The 22,775-nt window shown below is 35.4% G+C and overlaps 1 protein-coding gene across 1 annotated transcript in view; it reads left to right on the top strand.

Moving 5' to 3' along the window:
- The window catches only part of ATP6V1C1 (ATPase H+ transporting V1 subunit C1), a 35,487-nt gene that overhangs the window by 6,740 nt on the left and 5,972 nt on the right, over positions 1-22,775 (top strand). The window contains exons 2-8 of the mRNA XM_019711780.2: positions 7,998-8,166; positions 9,420-9,487; positions 14,252-14,337; positions 16,619-16,713; positions 18,311-18,402; positions 19,150-19,248; positions 21,454-21,522. Coding sequence (XP_019567339.1) covers positions 8,035-8,166; positions 9,420-9,487; positions 14,252-14,337; positions 16,619-16,713; positions 18,311-18,402; positions 19,150-19,248; positions 21,454-21,522 — 641 coding nt within the window. The 5' untranslated portion in view covers positions 7,998-8,034. The remainder of the gene's footprint in view (positions 1-7,997; positions 8,167-9,419; positions 9,488-14,251; positions 14,338-16,618; positions 16,714-18,310; positions 18,403-19,149; positions 19,249-21,453; positions 21,523-22,775) is intronic.

Genomic DNA, 22,775 nt, shown 5'->3' with positions numbered 1-22,775 from the left:
ACCTCTAATGCGTCTTTTGGCCTGGCTAGCTCTTATTTTCCGGGAAACTTGGTAGTAGAGCTAACGTAGCCCGGGGTGAAGCCTTAGACACATACACAGTTTAAAAACAAGCCTTGAATGGATCATGCTGATCCTCAAGTGACTTGACTACCTGTCAGAACAAAGTACAACATTCTTAAAAAGGGAGACAACAACATCGAGTGGTCAACAGTTTAACATTATAAATTATAGACATGCCCAGTGATTTAACGGAAAACATGAACATAATGAGGAGGGAAATGGAAGGTTTAAAAAATGGAACTTACAAATCTGAAAAATACATCTAAAGTGAAAATTTCACTTCATGAAATGAATAGCAGAGAAGTCCAAAGAACAGGTCAGCAAACTAAAAGATACAGCAAGAGAGTATCCAAACTGAAGCACAGAGAGAGAAAAACAACTGAAAAATGAATAGCATCTCATTGACCTGTGGGACAATATCAGGTGGCTTAACGTGATTGTTTTCTCAAAAGAAGGGAAAGAGAATTAGAAAAAAAAAAAAAAGGAAAGAAAATAATGGATGCAATTTTTCCAAATTTGAAGAAACCTATAAATATAGATTCAAGAAGTTCAGTGAAGTCTAAGCAGGATAAATCCTTGTGACCTTGGGGTCGGCACATTTTTCTTATGCCACAGAAAGCATGTATTATAAGAAAAAAATTGATAAATTAAACATGAGAATTGAAAACGTCACAGAACTAAGTGTTGATGAGCATGTGGTAAAACGAACTTGCTAATGGGAATACAGAATGTTATAACTACTTTGGAAAACAGTTTAGCAGCTTCTTATAAAGTTAAATATATGCTAATTAGTCAATTCAGAAATTCCACTTCTAGATGTTTATACAAGAGAAATGAAAATATTTTTACAAAAAACTTTGTAGTTGAACGTTCATAGCACCTTTGTTGTTAATGGCCCCAAACCAGTAACAATCCAAATGTCCATCGACAGATGAATGGATAAGCACATTAGTACATTCATGTAATAGAATACTAAGCAATAACACAGAGTACGCTCAACATGGACAAATGTCAAAGACATGCTGAGCAAAAGAAGCCAGATACAAGAGTACATAATGTATGCTTGTATGAAACTGCAATGAAATTCTAGCTCTGGCGGAAGTAACCTATAGTGTGACAGAAAGCAGATTAGCATCTGCCCAGGGCTGGCAGTGGGGTAGGGAGTGAGAGGGACGGGGTGTGAGGGAAGGTTTTGGGATGACAGAAGGGTTCTTAATCTTGGTTTTGGGGGTGATTACACAGATGTCAGTAACTCATAAAACTGCATTTTTATTGTATATAAATTATATTTCAGTAAAGTTGATTTTGATAAATAAGGGGGAAGTGAAGGGAGCTGAACAATTATAAGCCAGGTATTTTATGTCATTTAATCCTCGCAGTTACTTATTCATTCAAGAATATTCAACAAATACTTTTTGAGGTTTTACATACCAGCCTCTATGCCAGGTGCTGAGGATACAGTTCTGAGCAAAAACTATCAGGGTTTCCACTAATCCTAATGGGCAGTTATTTTATTTGAAAGAGAGAATAAAAAGTGTCCCTCCTGGAAATACTAAAAAGAAAGTGCTATAAGAGCATATGATACATCTTTAACATACAGTATATGCTCTCATGTGGTATATGATGTGATACATATTATATGTCTCATATAACATATGAGGCACTTTCTGTACATTGGTTTCTTCATTTGTAACTACTACCCGTCTGATAGGGTTGTTTTAAGTACTAAGTGAGTTTATATATGTGAAGTGTTTTGACTGGTGTCAGTAGATAGGAAGCACCCAGTAAGTATTAGTGCTGCTATCTTGAGGACATTTGACAATTCTAATTGTCTAATGTTTCAGGGGTACACCTGTACTAACTCACTCAAGGAACACTGGAGTGCGTTCGGCCAGGTTTGAGGGAAGAGATTATGAGTTTGACTAGAAATGTGGGGTTTTATGTACTTTTGAGACACCCAAGTGGAGCTGTCCTACTGCAGTCAGCTGTGCAGACTTGTTGGGTACAGCCCTTAGAAGCAGCAGATGGGCTTGAGCTGGAGATACTTGGGAGCGTGTTCAGCATCTAGACTGGAATCGCCTTGAGTGTAGATCAGCTCATCAAAAGAGAAGCTAGTACGTCCATACACACTTATACATACATGTAGTGGAGGGGCTGAGGTGTGAATCTTGAGGAGCTCCACGTTGCTTGGTGTGCCATTTTAATCATCTCACTTTTGTGTTACATATGGTTTGCCTCTATTTTTTGCCTGACTTCCAAAATACAAGATGAAACAAAAGGAAATAATTAGGTATGGAACAAATTATTTCAGGTAGTTAGAAGAGGTGGAGGAACCCAGGTTCTTAGCGAGATGACAACCAGTGGACACCAATTATGACTCTGTTTCCATGCAGCTGAGAGAAGATGGGAAATGTGTTTAGCAACACGGATTTCCTTTTCAGACCAAAATATATATGTGTTCATCTGCAAAGATAAATTGTTGGAAAATTTCAAGGAGAAATTTTTTAATGTGACCTGCATAGGTGACAGGGTAACAGTGGACATTGTTTAAAAACAGGAAAAAAACGGGGATTTTGCAAAACACTTATTGATGATGTCGTCATTTGCAGTTCTTATATTTATCCTTAGATATTTAAGTAGCTTCTCTTTCCCATCAGGCTCTTTTGATAGTTTTGACTATAGTTTTGACTATAGCTTTGACTATAGGGGATGGAAGAACTGAGGCCATGGCTTTGCCTAAAGTACAGGTAAGTTTCTTTTCTCAAGCCCTCTCTTTATATTTTTGACTATATGTTTTATTTTCACCCTTAAAATAAAAGACAAACACTTAGTAATCGGCAACTTTACCAATTTTTAATTTATAAACTACTCTAAAATTAGGATTTGTTTTATGACTCTAAATAAAAAAAATGATTAAATATTTTTCTTGGCCTTTATTTTTTCCTCTAATCATACTTTTTGATTAATTCAGTCATAGTTATAATTACATTTGATTTATTCATAAAACAAGCCTTTATTAATTTCCTCCTTTTGGCAGGAATTGTGTATGCTGGCTTTTAGGGCTTCAGTGAAGATATGATTCTGGCCCTTCAGGATTTCTCAGTATGGTGGAGACGAAAGTATGTTATAAAAAAAAATACTAAAAAAAAGGAGAGAGAGAGAGACTAGTATGATAAGTGCATGATAGTGGCATTTGTAAGATATTAAGTAAACAAGATATTTCCCACCTGGGATACTGGGAAGATCCTTCAGAGGTAGAATGGGTTGGGGCAGCAGCTAATACAGTCACCGCCCCCCCCCCCCCCCAGGAAGGGAGGCTGAATGGAAAGGAGAAGATGGAAGTGCATCATTTTATTCACTCCTTCCAGTAGCTCTGTGAGGAGATTTGTAATATTACACTTTACAGATGAGGAAACTAGGAAGGGGATAGAGTCAAGGTTTTAACTATTGTGAAACTCCAGAGTTTCTGTTCTTGATCTCCAGGTCTCTTGAATCTCTCATTTAAAACAAAGAAAAAATTTTGCTTTTCTGTTTGGAGGAATCATGGTTTCTTCTAGGAGATAGGATAGTTTTGGATGCTGGTTGATGCTGTTTCAGAAACGGTGATGATCCTGGATGAAAAGAAAAGGGAAAGAAAGCCCAGATCTCTCTATCTAGCAGAATTCACTGGGCCGGGAATCAAACATAGGGTGAAAGGGTTTAGGTTATGTGTGGATCTCTCTTCAAATAGAGCTCAGGTCGGCTTGGGTGCAGAACATTCTCTTTTCCTAGCATGACAATAAAAAGAACACAGCCTTTACCGTCAAATACAATGAGAATTGAACCCCATCTGCAAGTTGTGTGACCTTGATAAATTACTAACCTCTCTGAGTAGTACCACCTAGCTTACAGGGCTGGCATGAGAATTAAGATAACATATGAGAAGTGTGTAAGACAGTACCAAACATAGAAGATGTCATCCTTATCTCCAAACAGGCTCTAGAGAGGGCTCCCGTTAAAAGATGGAATTAGAGAACTTTCTATAATTTTCCTAAACATTTCTGGACTGTTGTTTAGAATTATGACATTATTTCATTTGATTCTGATAAAAGCTCAGTGAAGTAGGGTAGGACAAGTATTTATACATAAGAAAATGGGGTCCTCTTTCTAATTTCTTAAAATCCTTTGGAAACCTATAGGATGAAAAAGATTTCCTAGAACTCTAGATGGTATGATAGTGACATCTACTGTAATAGCTCATATTATTACAGTCTTTGAAGAAGCTGCAGTTTAGATAATTTAACAGTATCATCAGGAAGAACTTAACAATTGATTTCATCACTTGCCATTTTTGGGGAGAGAGGAGGTATAAAATGTGTTAGTGTGTTATCAAATATGTTTTGTTTAACAGAAGCACTTATATAAATAATTGCAATAAAATCTCAACTTTCCAAAACTGCTGACTTAGAAAATCTGGATTATTAAAAGAGGTTTAAAGATATTACTGTGTTCAACTGAGAATTTAAAGTTTCAGGTAAGGTAGTCCTGTGATTGGTGTTTGGGCCAAAGAAAACTAGATTTGATAAGTACAGGCTTATTAGGTGGAGGAGACCAGAGAGAAGGAAACAGCCAAGGCCAAAGTGGTCAAAAGAAAGTGAAAATGTAGCAAGTGTTAGAGCAGCTTAGGTGGGGTAACCACACCTTCCCCCCCCCCCCCGCCCCCCTCCGCCCCCTTGCAGTGGAGAACCTGAGCGGGATGATAGGAAAGCAGGAGATAGACCCACACCATTTCATTAGGAATTTGAATTTCAGTTAAAAAGCAACTTTGATAGATTCTGGTGTTAGTACAGGTACAGCCCAAGCTCTTACCTTTGCAACATGACACAATTAGAGTTGTTATTGACCTGAAAATATTTAGTAAAAAAATCCTGAAACATCAGAAACGTTTGTGTTCAATATGTTATACTTGGTCATAATGAGAGATATAAACAGATTAGAAAGCATTTCCACTAGAGTTAAAACAGAAAAGTTGTGTTTGGAGGATTAATTTGGTAACTAGACTAGTCTCTGGCCATTCCATTTGAAAGTTCACTAAAATCTATTTTTTAAATAAATTTGCTAAGCATTGTTCTTTTTAATTTATTGTAAGTTACATTCTTGTATCAGGTTTTAAAATACTTAATTTTGAAATATTTCCATTATACAGGAAAAGTTCAAATATTTCAGATTAATAGACATTCATCCACGTACCCACTACCCAGATTTAACAGGAATTAACATTTTGCCACATTTGCCCAGATATTTTTTAAGGAAATAAAATTTTACATATACAGCTAAAGACCCTTTTTCCTATGCATGTTTTTGTACTTTCTGTAAGTATATCATTATGACCAGCGTATATTATGTGGGAACTTTTGTTGATGGCTGCTTTGGAGAACAGTTTGAGAATACCCAATAGAGTTGATGATGGTCTTGGTCAATTATCTCATGAAACATAACAAATCGAGTGCCTAAAACAGTGATTTTTTTTTGTTTCTCTTGGCTCTGTGGGTTGCCTTGGTGGTTCTTCTGCTTGTTTCACCTGTACTCATTGGTGGGGCTGCATTCAGCCAGGTCGTTGGCTGGACCGGAAGTTTCAAGATGGCCTCACTCACATGTTTGGCAGTTTATGCTGTTTGTCAGCTACAGTGTTGTCATTTCTCTGCCATGTGGTCTCTTATCTTACAGTAGGCTAGACTGGCTTGCTTCCATGGTGGTGTGAGGGTAGCCATCAAAGAAAGTAGAAGTTGCAAGGCATCTTGAGGGCTGGGCCCACAGAGTATGGCTCCCATGTGTTTTGTTGGTCAGAGCAAATCACAAGGCCAGTGCAGATTCAAGGTGAAGGCGAATAGACCCCACCTTTTGATGGTGGGAGTGGCAGTCACATTGCATAGGAGCATGGGAAGACTTGTCTCTATCTTTGAAGACAGTCTACCACATTATCATACTCTCAGTTCAGCTGTTTTACTCCTGTCTGTCCTGGTGAAACTCTTTCACAAAAGCAGATATGTGTTACAAAGTTGTTCACGGCAGACTTGTTTATAATAGCAAAAATGTGAAACAATATAAATATCCTTCCAGAGGAAAATGGATAATAAATTTTAGTTTGGTCATAGAGTACCATATAGCATTTAAAATGAAGTATATCTATGTGAATCATTGTGATTAATTCTAAAAATAGGTTGAGTGAAAAAAATCAGGTTGGAAAGAATATGGATAGAATTATATAACTTGTAAGTTTAACATTTGAAATTTCTCATGTAGGCTAGTGAGGATTTTGTTTTTGCTTTTGCTTTCAAATCAAAGCTTATCTTTGGATAGCCTCCTTAGAACTTGGAGCTTTGAGTGACTTCCATCCTGGGACGGCCAGTTAGGCTGTACAGCTCTCTGGCCAGACTGAGTGCTTTTTCCTGGTCTAGCCATCACTAACAAGTCTACGTTTAGTTTGTTGACCATTTGAATGTAGCTCTTAGTGCAATTTTATGAGTATGGGTGGAAAAATCATCTTAGAGTACAATTTTTGAGATACTCATTTAACATCACTGTCTAAATTTATACCAATGTAACTTCTGACTTTGTTTCTTATTGTAAATGGGGAGGATGATATACGTCTCATAGAGGTGTTGGGAAGACCGAGATAATGCATAAAACATTTAGAGCAGTACCTGGTATATGGTAGATGTGCTATAAACTGAAGTTCAGGAAAAGAAATCACAAATATATAGAATGGCATCTATGTTAAGTTCACCGTCAGCTGTGTACTGACTAGGTAGGATTACTTTAATTACAGTGGGCTTCTGAAATTAGAAAGCTCCATTATGATTTACATTTTAAAGGATGTTTAAATTTATCAAGTTCTTTATAAAGTTCATTATCTAATTTTATTATGCAGACAACTTTGTAAAATAGTTATCTTCTATCTAAAATAGACTCCAAGTTTCAGGACAGGTTAAACAAGCAGTGGTAGTAGAAAGCTTATAGTATTTAGTTTGTTCTAATGAAGGCATATTAAAGTGGAAATAATGATACTGTTGTATTTTCGTTTTTGTGAGTTAGTTTTGGGTTTGTGTGCTTTAAATACTTAGATTCGGAATAAATTTGGCTCTGGACTTTTTCTTCATGTGTGTGGGACGGGGAGGGAGAGAGAGGGAGACACTATAGAAGGGGGTTGGTTATGTCTTAATGGAAATCTTTGGAAAAGAAGAGCCATAGCCTCTCTCTCACTCAGCTCTATTAGTGTTGTATTTCCCCTTCCCACAAAGGTCATATTTTTAAACACGAGGCTGATTGGCAAGATTTTTTTTTTTGGCAAATTTGTAAATGTTTGATGGTAGCTTAGTGTGTATATGCCAGGGATTTGAGGAAATTCCCTTAGGTTGAATATGGATTAAAATTAACCACCAATTTGGCTAATCTTGTAAGATTTGCTACACCAGATGTTGCCAATTTATTTGGTGGCTAATATTCAAATGTATTGAGTCAATTCTTTCTCAAAGGTAAAAGTTATGCATCTTTTTTTTTTTTCTGATTTGGTTTATGTTTAAAGTTTAAGATAAACCTATAAATTAATGACTCTGACTTTTGTGGAATGAAAGTATTGGTAGTTGGTATCTTGAGTAGTCTAATTTCCTGAATAATTCCCATTTTAGGATGTTTTGTAATTTTTCAAAAAAAAAAAATTAGGTACTGCATGTATTAGATCTTTATCATCTCTTTTTCATAGTATCATAAATAAATCACCTTTTACCACTTAATATGGATTTACTTCCAGGTAAGTAAATTTGACTTTCCTTGGGATCATATGTCAGTGTTAGATTAGTTTTGAAACAGTTTATACTTATCATTTATCCTGTGACTGTGAAATACTTTAGAAACAAATTTAATATTAAATTATTTTTTTGTTTTATTTTATATTTCAGAACGTCTTGATTTTGGAAGAAATTCCTGTTGACAAATATGACTGAGTTCTGGCTTATATCTGCTCCTGGGGAGAAAACATGTCAGCAAACATGGGAGAAATTGCATGCGGCAACTACAAAGAACAATAATCTTGCCGTTACTTCCAAGTTCAACATTCCTGATTTAAAGGTAAAACTGCACTGTGCAAAATAGTGTATGTGAGTTCATCATGAAAGGCAGGACAGTTGTGTCTCTGCTTACTTTCTGGTTAGAAATTAGATATCCAGGTTTCTCTCTAGCCATTGGCATAATTTAAAACCTATCTTGTTCTTTCCGATTTTCAGATTTTAGATAATGAGGAAATTGAGATTTTAGAAGTAAACGCCAAAACAAAATATTTTTTCTAAACTTTTGTGCTTTTTTAAATTGTAATTTAATTGCAGTGAGAAATCTTATGAAAAGATATATTACATTCACAATTAATGATTTTAAGAAGTGAAAAAGCTTAATAATATATATTCCTAAATATCACAGTGAATCCATTTTTCTGTTATTAAATTCATATAATGCTCACTAATATAAATGTTTTACCATTGTACCTCTTTAACCATACTTGGCAGATCTAACCTAATTATTTAATCTAGTTAATCTACTTAACATTTATTAATGATCAGTAACCTAGCAGCCCCAAAGTGAAGCAGACTGCCAGTAATCAGTTGAACTTTTGTAAAGAAGGAAAAGATCATGATATTTATATTTTGCTGGTTAACTAAGCGAGACAGTTATACACAGCACTCATTTATATAAGAAATACTTAAAATTATTGGTTCTTAGTATTTGGGGAGTTATGAATTCCTTCGAGAGACCGATATGGACTGTGGACATTTCTTCCCAAACATGCTCGCTTACACACAATTTTTGTTGTTGTTATTAGTTTCAGGTGTACAAAACAATGTACTAGTTAGACATTTACACCCCTCATGAAGTGAGAACCCCCCTGCCCAATCTACCACCCCTCCGACATCACACATAGCCACCACAGTTCCACTGACCCCATTCCCTGCCCTGACACACATACAGTTTTGCATAGAGCTTCAATTACAGGCTCTCTGATGCACAGTCATGGACCCCTGTTAAGAGCTGCTTTTGTAAAGCATGGCTTCAAATGATTCACCGTCACTAGGCAGCACAGGCCTGCCATTACAGAACCTTCACATTTTAAATGGTGGTTGTACCCACGAATTAGAGGATTATTTTGTACATATAAATAGCTTTGAAATGTCTGGCAAACATGTTTTAACCACACGTGCACATTATGAAATAAAAAATGGAGAACTTAAGATTTATGGGCCCTTCAAATCAAGATGTTGTATCATCTTGTAAAAAAAATAAAAATAAAAAAGATGAAACCTAAGTAACAAAATGCTATACTTCCCTTCTAGGTTGGCACACTAGATGTCTTGGTTGGTTTGTCGGATGAACTGGCTAAACTGGATGCATTTGTAGAAGGGTAATGTACTTCCATGCACAGACTAGGGCAAGAGTATCAGGCTGCCTGAACACTAGCTTTATCATCACATGTATATTCTGCTTATTGGAATGGTTTTAGAAAGTGATGATTCTTTTTTCTTTGTAATCAACTTTATGAAGATACAATTTATATACAATAAAATACACCTGTTTGAAGTGTGAAAATATAATTTTTATTGAGATATAATTTGCATACCATGCAATTCACCTATTTAAAATGTGCAAATCAGTGATTTTTAGTACATTCAGAGAGTTGTGCAGCCACAATCAACATTTGTATATTTTCATTACCCCTCCCCACCATCCTGTTCCTATTAGCTGTTACTCCCTGCTCCCGACAGCTCATTAATTAATCTGCTTTCTGACACTATAGATTCGCTTATTCTGGACATCTCGTTGGAATCATGCAATATGTGGTCTCTTGTGACTGGCTTCTTTTCCTTAACATAATGTTTTCAAGGTTCAGCCATGTTGTAGCATGTATCAATACTTAATCGCTTTTTATTACCAAATAATATTCCATTGTGTAGATATACTACGTTTTATTAATCTACTCATCAGTTGATGGACAGTTAGGCTATTTCTACTTTTTGGCTAGAATGAATAAAGCTACTATGAATTATTTATGTAAAAGTTTTTGTTTTCATTTCTCATGGATATGAACCTAGGAGTGGAATTGCTGGGTCATAAGGTAACACTGTTATTAGCATTTTGAAGAACTGCCAGACCATTTTACACCTGGACCATTTTACAGTCCCATTAGCAGTGTGTGAAAGTTCTAATTTCTCCACATTCTTGACCATGCTTGTTACTATCCATCTTTTTTATTATAACCATCCTAGCGGGTATGTAGTATTTTATTGTGTTTTTTACTTCTGTTTTCCTGATGGCTGATGATGTGTTGAGCATTATTTTCATGTGTTTATTGGCTATTTGTGTTCCTTCTTCGGAGAAATGTCTATTTTGGATCCTTTGCCCATTTTTTAATTTGCTTTTTTTATTGAGTTGTAATAGTTCTTTACATATTCTAGATACTTATCAGATGACTTGTAAATATTTTCTCCCATTCTGTGATTTGTCTTCACTTTCTTGACAGTGTACTTTGCAGCACAAGTATTTAATTTTGGTGTCCAGTTTATTTTTCTTGCTTGTAGTTTTTATACCAATCCAAGGTCACACAGTTTTATATTTTCTTCTAAGAGTTTTATAGTTTTAGCTTTTACATTTAGGTCTTTGATGTGAGTTATTTTTTGTCTGTGGTATGAGGTAGGAATCCAGCTTCATTCCTTTGCGTGTGAATAGCCAGTTGTCCCAGCACCATTTGTTGAAAAGACTATTCTCCATTGAATTGTCTTGGGACCCTTGCCAAAAATCAGTTTGAACATAAATGTGAGCGTTTATTTCTGGACTCAGTCTAGTCCATAGTTCTTTTTATCCCATAGTTCTGTTTTTATGCTAGTGCTACATTGTCTTGATTATTTTAGCTTTATAGTAAGTGAAATCGAGAAGTGTGAGTTCTCCAACTTTGTTTTTCAAGATTTTTTTGCCTACTCTGGTTTCTTTCATTTCCATATGAATTTTGGGATCATTGTGTCAAATTTTGGCAAAGAAGTCAGCTGGAATTTTGATGGGGATTGTGTTGAATCTGTAGATCAATTTGGGGTGTATTGCCATCCTAACAATGTTGTAAGTCTTCGATTCGTGAAAATGGGGTGGTATGCCATTTATTTGAAGATGGTTATACGTTTATCTTCAGAATTCAGTTCTGTTAGAATTTTTCTAAGCTTCAGTTTTAGTCACTTTTGAAATACAGTTACTGTGTATTTTAGCTGAAGTTGGGTATGGAATCCTTGCTAACTTTCTGCATTTTGGTTACTTAGTGTACAGTCCCTTTGACTTTTGGAATGGAGAGCTTTTAAATACTTAGGGCGTTAAATAGGTATGATCTGTAAAATACAGAATTTTGGAGAATCTTAGAAATGTACCTTGGTTAAAGCTTTAAGGGAACAGGCCTGAATAGTAGGGGACTTACTCTCGTAATTCGTACAGAAGGGTTTCCCATTTATGCTGTTACACTTTTCTGAATTGATAGAACCACCAAAATGCAATGGCTCTGGTAATAGAGTCTGAGATTTCGCAGAGAGATTTTTTAACTTAACAATATGTAATAAGGAAATAAACAGATGTGAAGATGTACTGATGGTCTTTAATACTTGAGCCAGAAAGGCTGGCTAGGAGATAGTTTTACAGTAGATTAGGAAAAAGAGATTAAAAGCCTCAGCTAAGACCAGGCACTTGGCAATAAGAATGGAAAACAGAGGATGAAAGAAAAATAACAAATTACTTTAAGGTTAATAATTCCATGCATTTATATAGAGCAAATGTGAAAGTAATTATTGATGATATTCTCTAAGAACTAATTGGTGGTAAGAATCATCTCTTGGTTTCTTGAGTATAGGTTTTTAATTAAAAGAGTTTGAGGAAACTTTTTGTGGTTGCCATCCCTGAGCTGATTGTCTTTCCTGCAGTCCCATTTACCTCATCAGATTTTCAGGTCATGACAACCAAAGAGACATTGAGAAGGGTGGTTCCTGAGAACATAATTATTAACACTTATTTGGATCTCATTAATTACCTCAATGGCTTTATAGGTCTTTCTTTAAATGGTCAGTGGAATGTCCTGAATGTAGTTTAAAGTTTGGTTACATTTTTTAGGGAAGGAATCTGGAAAGTATTTTTGGTCACATTTTAGGGAAGGAGTCTGGAAAGTATTTAGGGCAAATGTAGTTCATTTAATTAGTAGACTTGAAAGTAACCTGTGCAGTTCGTCAGCTGTTCTTTTCTGCACTGTTATGCAATCTTGTCTTCATCAGTCTTCCTTTAAGATGTGAGGAATTTAAAACTCATGTGGTTGTTAGACCTTGGTAGAATTGACAGATGGTAGCTTAGTGATGTAAATGTTTTAGTTTTTAAAGTCTGAACATTGTACTATGTGGAATAAATGGTAGTTTATACTTTTTCAGTCATCTAATCATTAGAGCAGATTTTTTTTAAGGTGACCATGGGTACTTGCACGTAGATAGGCTTGTGGAGATACAGAGGGAGATTATGACGTTCTGAGTCAATGTTACATTTATAGATTTGACACCAACTGCACTCTCAACCTTTTCTGTGGTAAACATTTGCACATTTTTGAATGTCCGTAGCAAATGGTTCTGTTTACAAGATGTTCATCAAGTTACATGGGAATAATGGTTTGAAGGAATAGGTGAATTTTGGAGACACAGCCAAGTGTATGTACAAATCCCAAGTTAAGCATGTTGAAGACTTATGGCTTGCATTTTTTGTGACATTGTTCCACTTTCTTAGAGTTGAGGTCATTCAGTATAGGATTGTCATTCAAATTTAGCCCTTCAGTTGTTTTGTCTGATCCTTATTGGTTGATGTTGCAGGAGTTTCCTTTTTTCTTTTATTTTTTTAATTGTTGCAGGAGTTTCTTAATTCGTCTTCCAGTTTACCCTCCCTGCCACTGAGCATGCAGTCATCAGAGTGATTGTCTGAAGCCCTGTTCTACCATGTTACACTTCTCTCTAAAGTCTGACGTCAGAGGCTATCTGTCTGCAGTCTGGCCCCAGCCTACATCCCCTTCTCTTCAGCACGACGCTCTGGGCAGTATGGGCCCTCATTATTCTCTGACTGCCAGTTGCTTTTCTACCTCTCCCGAGCTTGACTCATCATGCCCTGTGGCAAGAATATAATTTCTTCCTGTCTAATCATCCTTTTAAAACCATTTCTGTCCTCCTTGGCCCTGCTCATGAGCCATGATGCTTTCTTGATTACAGTGGCTGGAAGTGATCCCTTTTTCCTGTATGCGCCTCTGCCTGTACCCTGGTAATCTCAGCTGGTACTTAACCAAAGTTTGCCTTGTATTTAGTCATTTCTATTTTTTGGTAGCTCTCCAATTCAACTTTAAGCAGTGTGAAGCTAGTGATTTTGTCTTGTATATTTTTGAATCCCACCCAGGGCCTAGAAGCACACACACACAGAATGGGGGAAAAACACCAGACTCTAGAATCAAGACATCACAGATATGCCATTGTCTTTGGGGCTCTGTGACTTTGCGACTAAGTCTCTTATTCTCTTTATACTCGGGGTCTTTACTTGTACAATAAAGGGATCAACAAGGTGACACCTATAGCTAGGTGACTCAGTAGTTTTGGCACTGTGGTTTCCTATATGGGATTGCTCCTTGCAAAGAGTCGATGTCCAATAAAACAATAATGAATAAATGATGTAGGACCTCATTCTTCATCGTTACTGTTGCTTGTGTTCTGTGGCCTGTCGGATCCCTTTCATCCTAAGTGAAAGTGCGTAATCGATGAATGCTAGCTCCCTGCCTCCTCCTTTCTTCTTGGTCCTTGCAGTCAGATCTATCGCCCAGTTTTTCAGCTTGCAGTACATGGATATTTATAGATGGCTTCTCACTACTTTTTTTCCAGACTAATAAACATATTTCATGTAGTCTCTTTAATACTTTACTCAGTTTTGTTTTGCGTAAAACAAAATTTTTGTCCATTTTATCTTTAAAATATTATTTATAGACGTTAATACCCACTTTTCTATATTATATAGATATGTGCAATGGGAACATATGTAGTCAAATTCGTGTCTTTATGTAATGTGTTCATTGTATAGCATGAAATTTAGGTCTTTTTCCTGAAAATGATTTTTTTTTTCTCCCAAGGGTGGTTAAGAAAGTAGCTCAATATATGGCTGACGTATTGGAGGATAGTAAAGATAAAGTTCAGGAGAATCTGTTGGCCAATGGAGGTAAGCGAATGTTTCATGATTTGATATTGACTTCTATAAAGTGAATGACTTAGCTATAAAAACAAAAAGTACTGCAAAACGCATCTATAGATAAGGACATTAAATACAATAGAAGGCCATTAAAATTAATTGTTACTGAATTTCTGCTAGTTACATCCTGTCCTCTGAAACACAATCTCATGTAAGACAATCTTACGTATAATATAGCTTATGATAATGGATGTCAGGTCCTTCCAAAAGCAGTATTATAAGGATTTACCATAGTTCTTTCTGGGATCTATTTGTGAATTCACATTTACAAGTGTTTTTCCAAGTTATGTGTCTTAGCATTGTTCCAGTTGAATACTTGCTGTCTTCTCTAGATTTTTATTTAATAGCATTCAGCTGCTAAAGCCTTCAAACAGAAATTATTAATTTTATTGCAGAGTAATGCCTCCCCTCAAATCTGAATATTACATTTCTTTACCTTAGTACCTATAGAATAGTCTACTTCTGACCTCTCTAGCTAGAAACTAATATTTACATCACGTTTGCTCTGTATAATAACGGCTTTGTAAAGATGGCTTTGACATCACTGCTGTCTTTTGTACTTGCATTTGTGGTTTTCTTATGGAACACCACTTTAGCATTTGCTTCATTTAAAATTAGGCTGATCTTTAGTAATATGTCATTATAATATAAAATAACCCTTTCCTTCCATTCTATCCTGTATTGCCTACTATGATAAGATCACTATTTTAACTTTGTTAAATTAACATTTGTTAAGTAGAGCCCCAGGGTGTCATGGGATGGGGATGTCATAAGATGGTGAGCCACAGTTCCAACAAAAGAGCTTGAGGGAAAGTGAAATAGAGAAGTTTATTACTCACAGGTCCTGGAGGAGGTGGGGCCATGTGGAGAGAGGTGGAGGGAGAACTAGGGCACATGCCTTTACTAGGGTCTGAGAGTGGAGTGCTTTGGGGTTCCTAGGCTTAGCCCAGATTGGTCAATTTAAACCAAAGAGAGTGGGGTTTTGGTAATTTCTGGAGTGTCTTATCTAAGGGGTACACAAAGGGAAGGCCCTGGGCAGTGAGGGAGAGTGCTTATCACAAGGGTGATATCAGGGGGAGTTATATTTACTTGTGACTTCCTAGGCTGTTACTTAGGGCTGTTGTTGAGGGAGGGGCTGGTGTAATTTCTAAGCCCCTGCAGGCCACTTGGCCATACAAAATAGATACTGAGGCAGCAATAAGGAGTACTTAGGCTAAACTCTCAAAAGTAACAGTATTTTAAATCCAGTGTTTCTCTAATCATTACTTCTTGCAAATAATACATGCTCAATAAATACTTAATTAGTAAAAGAAAAATAGTAATTTATTTTTGCTCCTTGTTATAATAATGCTCCTAATCTAATTGTTTACTGTTTCTGTTAATTTGTCTTTGGGGCAGAAGGATGGAAGGTCAATGTTAATTTAGGGTGCCTTTACTGATCTTCAAAGTGTTTGATGAACTAGGGCAATCAGTTGGTAGAATGGGGGTTGACAATTGAGGAGGGCAGTGCATCTAAAATTGCTTTTGGAAATATGACCTGTGTTGTTGACTTGTTGGTATTATGTAGGTAGAAGTTGAGAAGAGAAAGACATTTTGATGTGAATTACTTTTGCCAGTTAGCTCTGCTTGACATTTGTGTTTCCTGACCTTGATCCCATCAGACTTGAGGGGTAAAGTAATCTTGATTACTAAACGTTCAGGGACGTAGTTGTTGAGTCTCTTTGGCTCTACATTTTTTATTCTTTTCATTTGAAAGTGAAAGGTTCTGTGTTTTGAAGATTGTTGAAGTATAGACCCCTAGAAACAATCACCACATGGTTTTAACAAATAAGTTCATTTTCAGTTTGTTTGGATTAGTTGGCAAAGAGAGAACATACTTTTGTCAAATTCTACTTATCGAGGAGAGAATTTGAAGTCGTTTCTTAATCTTTGTTTCTCTTTCTCCTATATATGAAGCATGTCATGGATATGTACATATTTCATTTAATTCAGTCATCAAATTGGAAAGAACATTTTGATATATATTAAATTTTGAGTAAGGATAAGGGATCCAGTCAGATTACAAGGTAAAATTTTGATTAATCTGTGTTACTTAATGTGGTCCCACATTTATTTAATTAGGACTCTTCAGAAGTGATGACATCTTTACTGATTTTCTCAGTGCTAATTTCAGCATTAAAATCTATTACTGTGTAGCAAACTACAAAAAATTCTGTTGCTTCTCAGTAATTAATTTATTCCCTTGTTTCAGTTGACTTGGTTACTTATATAACAAGGTTTCAGTGGGACATGGCTAAATATCCAATCAAGCAGTCCCTGAAAAATATTTCTGAAATAATTGCCAAGGTAAGATAAAAAATGACACAGGTAGGACACATTGATTTATAGTGGCTTTATTTTATAAGCATTTTAGCTATGAAATACTCTAGGTTTTGACAAGGCAGCTTAAATATATGTCATTGATACAAACAGGAGGTAGGGGTACCCTTACTTCAACTTTAATAAAAAAAAAGATGTTAAAAAATATAACGCTTTCTTGTGTAGATTATTCAAGTTGTGTAATATACTTATTTATATACTTAAATATTGTATCAACAATGTTGAAATAAGAAAAGAAACCTTAAAATTCTGTAATTATTTACACAAATTTTCAGGATAACTGAGATTATGTGGAACAGGAAATTAGAGTGTATTAAAGATTTATGAGTCACATAGATGATAGTGGTCCTGTAAGTGTATTTATGTACAGTACTGATTCAGACATTAAACTTTATGTGTTCTCTGATGCCTTCTGACATTGATCCTCTACATAGAAAACTGCCCGTATTCATGTACCACACGATTTCATGTACAGTTTCAAGGAGTACACAGATCCTGAAGCCCATCCATGAATTCGCTGAGTTGAAAGCTCCTTTTATATTGCAAAGTCCTGGAGCGTGAGCGAAAATGTAAAAGTCTTACCTGAAATTATAATGAAGCAAATAGACAAACACCTATCAATTGTTTGTCAACATTTTTATGACCTGGCTAGGGTGAAAAAATATGGTTTAAATTAATTGGATAGACTTTCCTTGGCTCCCAGTAACTTTATTTATACAGTGTGCTCTATAATTAAATGTAATTGAATAGACTATCAAGGATTTTAACTAAAGTCATCATACAATTTAGTGAAAATGAGTAGTTTGATAATGTACAGTGGTGCTCTTACTATGACTGAGCCTTATTTTCTTTTGATCCTTACCAAGGATTTAGTCGTCTTCTGCCTGATACTATTATAGACGAGGAAACAGGCTCAGAGAGGTAAAGTGACTTATCCCAGTGACATAACTGATAATGGTAGAGCTGAGTTGAAACTGGGTTTTCAGATGTTAAATCAGTATCAGAAATGGCCAGGGCCGAGTGTGGTCTAAGGCTCCAGACTCAAGGTGCTCAAATGTTAAATCCACTGCCTTGTGTTTTCTCCTAAATTGTTAGTAGTTTTAGTCAATCTTTTGAAAAACCAGCTTTTATAACATTTATAAATAATTTCAACTACAATTCAAATTACATTGAGAAAATATTTTGTATAATAATAGGGAGTTGTGGACAAGACTCTGTAATTTAGTTCCTTTTGGGAATTAATCCGTTAACCTTGTGAATTACAGCCTTTTAATTAATAATCTCTAAACCCGGTGGCCTAGATTCTATTTACATGGTTTAAGAAGTAATACAATAAATAATTAAAATACATGTGGACTAAAACATTGTCTTTAGTAGAAAAGAGTCACATGGAAATTACCAAGATTATTTTTGAAATGACCTTTTAAAGCTGTGCTTTTAAAATAGAATGTTTTTACATCAGGAATTAGTAGTAGTTTTTTAAAAGTTATGTTTAAGTACAGCTACTTTAATTGTATTAGTAGAGGCAGATTTAGGAAAATCTTGCATTTTTTTTTTTTTAAAGGGAGTGACTCAGATTGACAATGACTTGAAATCTCGAGCATCCGCATATAATAACCTGAAAGGGAATCTTCAGAATTTGGAACGAAAGAATGCGTAAGCATACCAAGTATTCGTGAATATTAAGAATTTAGGGAAGCATTGTAGCATACACTGACTGAGATATTGTTTAGTAAGTTCCAGCTGTTTCTATAATAAAAATCGAACACACTTGTTTTGGTTACTCTCCTTGTAGCATGACTACTACAGGTGTAGCTCTAATCACTTAACTATTGAAGTTAAGCATTTATATCCTAGAGGCAAATTTGCCTGGATACTCTCTAGTGGTGCAAACTGGGCAAGACATTTTCATTATGAGAAGATCAGTACTGGGAGACTAATTGAAGACTGATTTGAAAAAGTTGATTATTAGGTTAACTAACCAAAATTGCCTGGTGTCAAATGATACCCAGGGAGAGGCAGGAAAACTAAAGGCTCTGCTTAGATGATATAATTTTATAATTACAGTGAAATAGACTTTAATTGATATCTAATGAATAACACTTTCCCAGTCAAGATACTATATATATAATCAAGAGAAGAGCCCAGTTACATTAATTAAAGCAAGCACAAAGGGAGATAGGTGCTAGAGGCAAATTTTGATAAATGTTGACATTTCTTCGGTTGCATGGATGGGAAATATTCAGCTAAATTTTGATGACTTATAAAGTAAAATGTTAACTAGGCTAATCCCTCTCTTGAGATGTCTATATAGTATGTGTAAATATAATTAGCTTGCTATTTCCTTACAAGTGTATGGAAGCACATAATTATCAGCCTAATGATTTTTTTCTTCTTCCTCAGAGGAAGCTTGCTAACTAGAAGTCTAGCAGAAATTGTGAAGAAGGATGACTTTGTTCTTGATTCAGAGTATCTCATCACTTTACTGGTCGTAGTTCCCAAGTATGTCTTTTTATTGTAAAGGTTTTTTTTTTTTTTTTTTACTTATTAAAATACAAGAAAATGTTAGTATCTAATATTGTAATTTGAGGTTTTCCATAAAACCCAGGTGTAAAGGGGATATCACCTTGTCATTCATTCTGTCAACCGACATATATTCGTGTGGCACATACAATAGAATTTAGTTCATAACTTGAGACATCAATTTCAAATCAAAATTAGCAACTTAGTAGAGTTGGCTCACTAAAAAATTAAGTAATGCTAAATTATTTTATGTAAAAAATTAGATTTTTCAAAATAGGAAGCTCTTTGTATTTTTTTTAATCTTTATGATTGGTTGGGATGAATTAAGTCCTATAATAACAAGCAAAGGATTTAGTGGATCAGGGCTTAGGACACTTTTTTCTGTACAGGACCAGAGAGTAAGTATTTTAGGCTTTGCAAGCCATATGATTTCTGTTACAACTACTCAACTCTGCCACATCAACTTTGTGGGTATAACTGACAGCAGCCATACACACAATATGTACACAAATGGATGTGGTTGTGTTTCAGTAAAATTTTATTTACAAAACAGGCTGTGGGCATAGTTTGCTGGATTAGATAACCCTTTAAAATATTCTTTAATTAGGCCTTCTTTGTTAATTAACATTTGATCATACTGTGTTTCCCCGAAAATAAGACCTAGCCGGACAATCAGCTCTAATGTGTCTTTTGGAGCAAACATTAATATAAGACCTGGTCTTATTTTACTATAATATAAGACTGGGTCATAATATAATATAATATAATACAATGTAATATAATATAATATAGTATAATATAATATAATATAGTATAATATAATGTATTATATAATATAATGTAATACCAGGTCTTATATTAATTTTTGCTCCTAAAGACGCATTAGAGCTGATTGTCCGGCTAGGTCTTATTTTCGGGGAAATGCGGTAGCTAATCTTGATAAAATGAAACCTTTGGACAGTTGGAAGATTAGAAGTTGTGTGTGTGTGTGTGTGTGTGTGTGTGTGTGTGTGTGTGTGTGTGTATGAGAGCGAGCGAGAGAAACAGAAACAGAAACATTAATGTTTTCACTTTTGACTTAACATCAAAGTCTTGCTATCAGGGAATCTTTGGAGGATCCAAACTGAGATGGGAAATTAGAAAACATCATTTGTGAAATCTTCCTTTACTGTACTTTCCATTTTTATCTATGGTTAAGAAACTAGGAATATTGGAAAATGATGCCTCCTGGAAAAGGGTGTGAAAGTACCTCTATCGAATTTAGAGTGGCTACAATATTCTGTTTTTTCCCTCCTTACTACACAGTGGATAATTCTTTGCTTATGGAAAAGGGCTTAAAACTAAGGGTTTGGTTCCCAAAGTTGTACTTTGTCTTTTAGTAACAACTCATCTCTGCTCTACTAGAACACTGATTATTTATAATAAATTTTCTGTGTTTTTATAATACATAAGAAAATAACCTTTGCCCACATAAAAGATTTGTCTCATTTAACCTTAATTAAAATTTGTGTTTAAAACCAGAAGTTTTCATAGTTTTCTGTACACTATAATTGAAACATAGGACCTAGGGCACCTTATGTAATGAGTTATTCTCTATCCTGGCCTACAAATACTACAGTTCTTTATTTTAAATTACAAACATAATTGTCTCTTTCCACACTCCCCAAAGCCAATGTTCTCTAGAGAAGGTTATTGCACAATGTTCTGTGGCAGCATAGTTTACCGTCATTTTATTTACTCAATACTTCCTGGCACTCTGTGCTTTTAGAAAATATATAGTTTCATCCAGCCTTTTATAATGGACACTGAACAGAAATGAGAGTGATTTTGGCATGACCTTTTTCTTTCCTTTTTTTTAATGAGGTAATATGTATCAACCCTAAAATTTGAAAGTTATTTCAAATCTGTACTTTGCCTTACTTCCTTTCCAAACTTGGTTCTAGGATGTGCCTTTTTTGCAATAGTTACTGCATATAAGAGGGTGGTGAACTGTAGTCCCTGCTTCACTCAGTGTATTTGAAATTCATTCTCAGTAGGAAACTTGAATTTTTTTGTTATATAGATTTGAGGTATACTTACTGTAGCCAAATTTCCTGATTGTCCCATCATTTCTTTCTCTTTGTGGACATGGCAGGAGGTAGGACTTGCTCTTCTTTTCCAGGGCTTATTGTACATTTTCTGCAGGTTAAACCACAACGACTGGATTAAGCAGTATGAAACACTTGCGGAAATGGTAGTTCCAAGGTCTAGCAAGTAAGTAGCCATCTTTGTAAAACCTCTTTCTCTCCTAGAATTCCTTTTATAGTTTGGATGTCGGATTAGGAAATATCTGTGCCATCTTTGTGATAAATTTACAGTTTTAAAGCCATTTTGTTCACCTTATAAACAAGTTAGTTATATTATTATACTTTTAGACCTGGAAGGGACTTTGCACAGTCTGGTTGACCGCTCATGTTTATAGATGTAGAAGTTTGAGGCCACAGAGGTGAAGTGGTTTGCCCAGAGTCACACATCTTATTAGTGGCAGAGCTAGAACTGGAACCCAGGTCTCTGGTGTAACACTTTTTCTGCTGCACTGTGCTACCTTCTGAAAATTCATCATGTAATATTGTAGACCTACGATGTGTCTATAATTCTTCATTTACCTTGTTTGCAAAGATAGTGTACCAAAATGGCTGCTGGAGTACTGTGTTGATTTTGAAATATTTACCATCACTTTCCAGTAAACATAGATGCTACCTAATCTGTACTCAAAAAAACTTTTATTAAGTACTTTTTAATTTATTAAATACATAAATGGATCAACATACATTGTCTAATTTGATATTTACAATTCTGTGAAGTAGTTTGGGCAGTTATTCTTATAGATGAAAAAGTCAAAATGCAAAAGACTTAAATAGTTGATGGAAGCATATGGCTGTATTAAGTGTCCAGTGGCAAAGTTAGGCCTTAGAACTCAGGTCTTTTAACTCCAGGTCCTGTACTCTTTGACACCGTACCATGTCATTTTTTACTATAGTCTACTATTCCATATAAGGGGTTCTTTGAAAAAATATTAAATGTAGTGTATATGTCCCCCCCAAGAGATTCCTTTGTATGTATATGCCTCAAGAGGTGGCAGCGTGGTGAAAGAAAACTATAGGCGATAGTAAGGAAGTAGTATTAGTAGGCCAGGCCCATGAAATATTTTCTTTTCCAGTTTCATTGTGTCATATGGGAGGTAGGTTAGTATAATGGGAAGAGTCTAGGACCCAGGGATCTGAGTTCTATTGCTGGTTCTGCTACCAGCTTGCTGTATGACCTGGGGTAAGTCTTTTAACTTCTTTGGGCTTCATTTTCTTTGTCTGTAAAATGAGTATAGCACCGTCCCTGTACATGTTAACGAGGTTACTTTAAGGCTTAATACAATTTACAAAATGTAAGGTAACATGATTAATACTGTAGTTTCACAAATGTCGACTTTTTTGAGACCTATGCCACAAATGTGTGCTCATGAATTTTTTTTT

The sequence above is a fragment of the Rhinolophus sinicus genome, linkage group LG12 (assembly GCF_036562045.2).
Source record: "Rhinolophus sinicus isolate RSC01 linkage group LG12, ASM3656204v1, whole genome shotgun sequence".
NCBI classification, from domain to species: Eukaryota; Metazoa; Chordata; class Mammalia; order Chiroptera; family Rhinolophidae; genus Rhinolophus; species Rhinolophus sinicus.
This window is presented reverse-complemented; position numbering and strand designations above follow the sequence as displayed.